Genomic DNA, 5,110 nt, shown 5'->3' with positions numbered 1-5,110 from the left:
GCTGACTTAGCGGCACGTGTAGTGGGCAACAGTGGGAGCGCCGCAGCAAGTTAACTCTGGGGAGTGTTAACTCTTCCCCCTCTAAAGATCTGCGTCCCGCAGATCCGAGCGTGGACAGGTGTCTTCCTTTCTTCGTGCCTGAGGATCCGTCTGTAGTATGGACAATCTTACTTTAGGAAGTGCTGTCCCTTTTGTTAGCTTCCTCCAAACTATCCAAATGAGAATTAATAGCAAAAACAAGCCCAGAGTTTCCGAAGCTGTAAACCAATTGGTCCTGTCCTTTAGGTATCTCAGAAGTTTAACATTTCCAATAGTCATCTCGTGGACAAGATTCAGATTGACGGCGAGGCTTTTATTCTTTATAGTAGATAGCACAGGTGGGAGTATTTGAACGCCTGAGCTGCTCATGCTCCAGTAAGTTTTATCATCAATTCGAATAGTTTCGTTTTCCAGTTGAAGAATGTAGGAGCCGTTCAAATAGTTGGGGGTTTCACCTGACCATACCGTGTCATTGACGTTGTCCAATAAGATCGTGTCCTCTTTGATGACCTCAATCGTTGAGTCGTTGCAGCTTACGTAGCGGCAACTGGTCTCGCCACCTTTGAGCAGTCGCGGCAGGCAATCTTCTTCGCGTAGTAGGTCCAATGCATCCTGCTTGCATACCATTGCGCTTGTCAGATGAATGCACTTATCCTTGACGCCATATGTTTGCTTTTTGTTGATTAGAACTTGGCTGTACCTTAAATCCAGCCGATGACCATTTTTTGTAATAGCTCGAGTGATAAGATTGTTGAATCTCGTTTGATCCACTTTTGGCATGGACAAAACGTAAAGTAGCAAGGTACCATTCGTGTAGATTGATGGTTCGCCGTATTCGACGGCTTCGATGACGTTAGCGTATGGAAGGACTTCGATTTCGCTGATCAATTCGTTGATTTCCTCTTTGTTTAGCAGGTTGCTGTTAATCACTCCAGCCTTGGCCATTTGACAGGCTTGAACAAACTCATTGACATCATCCTTCAAGATCATTACTTTGTGCAGGATTTCTTCTGATAGTTTCATAACGTGGTTATGCCCCAGGATGCCGTTTGTGACGGTTACCATGCCGTTGACCACCTGCAATAGCTCATGAGTTTTCTTAAATATTTCATTATTTACCCTGTACTGTTGGTTGTTGTTTAGTACTAGCGAATCCTGGGATCGAAGTACCTCATCCCAATCGGACGCGTCGGGAGAACCGGCAATCCATTTCCAAGCCGATCCTATCCAATTGATTGCACGCTTATTTCTTTTGTATTTTGGACCTTTTAGCTCATTAAGTTGGATTTGAACCTTCTCTAAGTGATAGGCAAGGACATCCGTGATATCATTGGTTTCATTCAGCCTGGTGACTTCGGCTTCCAGACGACTTGCGATTTCTTCATAGCGGGCTAGGTTGATCACATGAATTATCTTGAAGTATCCGTTGACTATCCAGCCATACCCGTCTCGTACAGTTACCACCACAGGCGAGTGCAGATCGAATAGGACGTATGCTTGTGCGGACGCACAGAGGCAGAATCTAGGAGTCAAAGTACAAATATCCTTATAACTAATATACATAGTTAGCGAAAAATTTACATTTCAAAATTAATATTCCATGAACTAAAGCTATTTATCGGATTTTATTTCAAGAACAATACTTAATTAGGAAATTTACATGTCATCTAAATGCTATCCTACGGTTTTTCGAATCTTATCCTGAAGCTGAAGATTTAAATATGTAAAATTTATGTAACATTTCAGATATTATGACTTGTATCTAATTTAATTGTAATCTCTTTCCTAAATGCTAGTACTATAACTAGTGAGTGGAGTTCGGGTCGCTTCGGGTTTGACGGGGATGTATGAGGACTCGGAGTGGTGTTAAGTGGAATTTACTGACAATTAATTTTTTCAGTTATTATTAGTTTATTAGTTAGCATTAGTAAGTTAATAGGGTTTTGTTAGTATAGTTTAACTTGTTAGTATTAAATTTTTTTTTTTTTTTTTTTTTTTGATTAACCGTTTTTGTTGCTAGTTAGTGAGTTATTTTTAGTTTAGTTTGTTAGTATCTTTTTTCGAGGAATGTTTCCCCTTTTTTTTCCTTTTTTTTTTTTCTTTATAAGATGTTAGTTAGTTAGTGATTTAGTAATTTGTTTTTTTTGTTAGTAATGCTTTTTTTTATTTTTGCTCCTTTTAAGCGCTTTTTTGCATATATTTTTTTATTTTTGCACCTTTTGGTGTTTATGTACGACTTAGTTGCATATTTTTGTTTTAAATTCTTGCACCTTTTAGGTGTTTGTGTACAACAATTTAGTCGCATAATTTTGCATCGGAATATAGGCGTTTTTTCTCAGCTGACATTGGAAGGCTCGTGTTGATCCCTTTTAGCCATAAGCGTTAATAATTGCAAATGGCCTACTCATGGCACGAGTGGCTTCACGTCAATTAAAGCAGAGACCTCATGGTGGAGTTGAACCACACCGATTGTAATCATTCGAACCATCGAGTTATTTGGAATTGAACCAACATCTGACTACATCGGCTGCAAACAATTTGCACCCAAACCCTGGGACCCGAGAATCTAAGCATAAGATTTGCCTTCTGACCAATGTTATCTTTAGATGTTTTTTACATCTGCTTTGTGGAATTTTTTCCCTGTTTGCGTAAGTATTGTTGCGTTTCGATTCTCGGCAATCGTTTCTTCTTTGTATAATGGCTTTTGTTTGGCCTTAATTTGTTTATTTGAAATGAACACCTTATCTCCGGTATCGAAAGAACGCGGAGTAGTGCGTTTGGTGTTCAACCTCGCGTTTCTGACCTCCTGCTCCTTCTCCAATAAAGCTTTTATATCCTCCATGGTTTTTTCCCTGAAATCTACCAACCCCTGATAATTTATTCTTGAGGTCCGGTTGAGGAATACGTCCGCCGGTTTTCGCTTGATAACAGAGTGAACGGTATTATTATACCTATCCACTGCTATTGAAATGCGCTCCTTTGGAGTCAATCTGTTAAACTCGCCCGAAATACAGCGGTATATCTCTATTAGTGTTGAATGCAAACGCTCAACCTGACCATTACTTTCACTTCTTTGTGTGGGAGTTTGGTAAATTTCTATTCCAAGGGATCGGATATAATTTAAAACAAGGGGCGTTAAAAGTCCCCTTTCGTTGTCCATGACTAATATTTTCGGTACAGAGAAATAGTGCAGGAGATCAGTAAGTTTCTTTCGCAGGTGAACCGAAGATTTGTTTTTTATAGGAAATAGCTTAGCAAATTTTGTGAACTTATCGATCGCGCTAAGATACTTTTGCTTTTCTATTTCGAAAAGGTCGATGTGTAGGATTTCGCAAGGATACCCTGGTATTGGGGTAGGTTGAAGGAACGGTTTTGCGGGATGCCTGTCGTACTTGTTTAATTTGCAGGTATCGCACTGCCTCACGTAGTCTCGTATTTGCCTAGCCATTGCAGGAAAATAATATTCCTCCAGTATTTGGAGTCGATTTTCACAAGGGTTTCTATGCGCTCTTTTGTGTTCATTCTCAATTATTTCGAAAACCCTGTCTGCAGCCATAACATCTTCCACAATCCTCTGGGTTATCCTTACTCGATATCTTTGAAAGTTGTTGACATAGACATCTTGTAACAACCCAAGAAATCTTTCGGGAATCTTTATACCGTTAATAACATTTGGGTTCAGTACTTCCTTGAGGATTGCGGTCAATGCATCTGCATCGTGTTCCGGTAATGAGACATAAAACCTTCGGTAGCCTTGATGTGGTTCCTCAAGGCATCGAGGCCTATCCCCTTCCCTAAAAATGATTTGGTTCCTAAATACATTGATCGGAGCTTCCACGTGTGGTATAAGCTCAGAATTGTCCTGATCAGCAGAATGCATTGTAGCTTGTGTGGCAGTGTCAATTTCGGGCTCTATGTTAGGATTAGCATTTGTAGCGGGATCTTGATCTGAAACGGATGGGGGCTGAGCAACAACTGAATCGGTCAACGCGTTGACTTCAGTTTTGAGGCGAGAAAGAGCATCGGCAACCAAGTTCGATTTTCCTGGTTTGTAGATTAGTTCGCAATTGTACTCCTCAATCCTTGCTTTCCATCGTTTTAGCTTGGCATTGTAGTTCCTGCAACTCAGGGAAAACGTTAATGGCTGATGGTCGGTGTATATTCTAATCTTTTTGGCACCATATAGATAGGAGCGCAGATTGTCGAGTGCCCAAACTATAGCGAGGAGCTCCTTCTCGTTGGTGGCGTAATTTTCTTCGCATTTGTTCAATGATCGCGAAATGTAGGCTATAGGTTTGTCCTCGCCAATCGTTCCTTGTGAGAGGACTGCCCCAATGGCATAGTTCGAGGCATCGGTTGTGAGGTTAAATGGTTTGGCGAAATCAGGAAACGCCAGGACATCCGCAGATACCAATAGTTGTTTTAACTCATGGAAGGCCTCTAGGGCACTGCGGTCTAATTCAATAGCTACTTTCCTAGATGCGTTAGCTTTTACTTGAGCATTTTCGCCGCGTGTAAGATTGGTCAATGGCTTTGCGACCTTGGCATAGTCCCTAATGAATTTCCTGTAGTATGAGGTCATACCCAAGAAACTCTTCAAGTCTTTCAAATTTTCAGGAGGTGAAATAAGCTTTATAGCTTCCACCTTTTTCGGGTCAGCGCGTACTCCATCGGGAGTAATTATGTAGCCAAGGAATTCAACTTCCTTTTCGAAGAAACACGTCTTTTCTAGATTTACCTTCAGATTCGCTTCTAGGAGTGTTGCGAAGACTTTCTCCACGTTATCAAGGTGTTCTTTTGCGTCCCTACCGAATACTATTATGTCGTCAATGTAGACGTAACATATTTTCCCGATGTACTTTTTCAGGACATCGTCTATCATTCTCTGGAATATGGCAGGCGCATTTTTCAGACCGAACGGCAAGCGAAGGAATTCATATTTGCCGTTCATCGTGGAGAAGGCAGTCTTCGGGATGTCAGAATCCTTCATTGGAATTTGGTGGAATCCGGAGGTCAAATCAATCGTTGTATAAAAGTCGGCTTTGCCAAGGCTACATAACGTTGCGTTTAT

The 5,110-nt window shown here is 41.0% G+C and overlaps 1 protein-coding gene across 1 annotated transcript; it reads right to left on the bottom strand.

Annotated features, from left to right (window-relative positions):
• Window positions 1-6: 6 nt before the first annotated feature.
• LOC118755946 lies at window positions 7-2,021 on the bottom strand. The gene has a single exon (XM_036490738.1). The coding sequence runs from the start codon at window positions 1,600-1,602 to the stop codon at window positions 82-84; it is 1,521 nt and encodes a 506-aa protein (XP_036346631.1). The 5' UTR covers window positions 1,603-2,021; the 3' UTR covers window positions 7-81.
• Between the last annotated feature and the right edge of the window lie 3,089 nt (window positions 2,022-5,110).

This window comes from Rhagoletis pomonella, unplaced genomic scaffold (assembly GCF_013731165.1).
Source record: "Rhagoletis pomonella isolate Grant_MI unplaced genomic scaffold, Rhpom_1.0 Rhpom_scaffold_08025, whole genome shotgun sequence".
Taxonomy (NCBI): Eukaryota; Metazoa; Arthropoda; class Insecta; order Diptera; family Tephritidae; genus Rhagoletis; species Rhagoletis pomonella.
The sequence above is the reverse complement of the archived record's forward strand: the minus strand, read 5'-3'. Positions and strand labels throughout refer to the sequence as shown.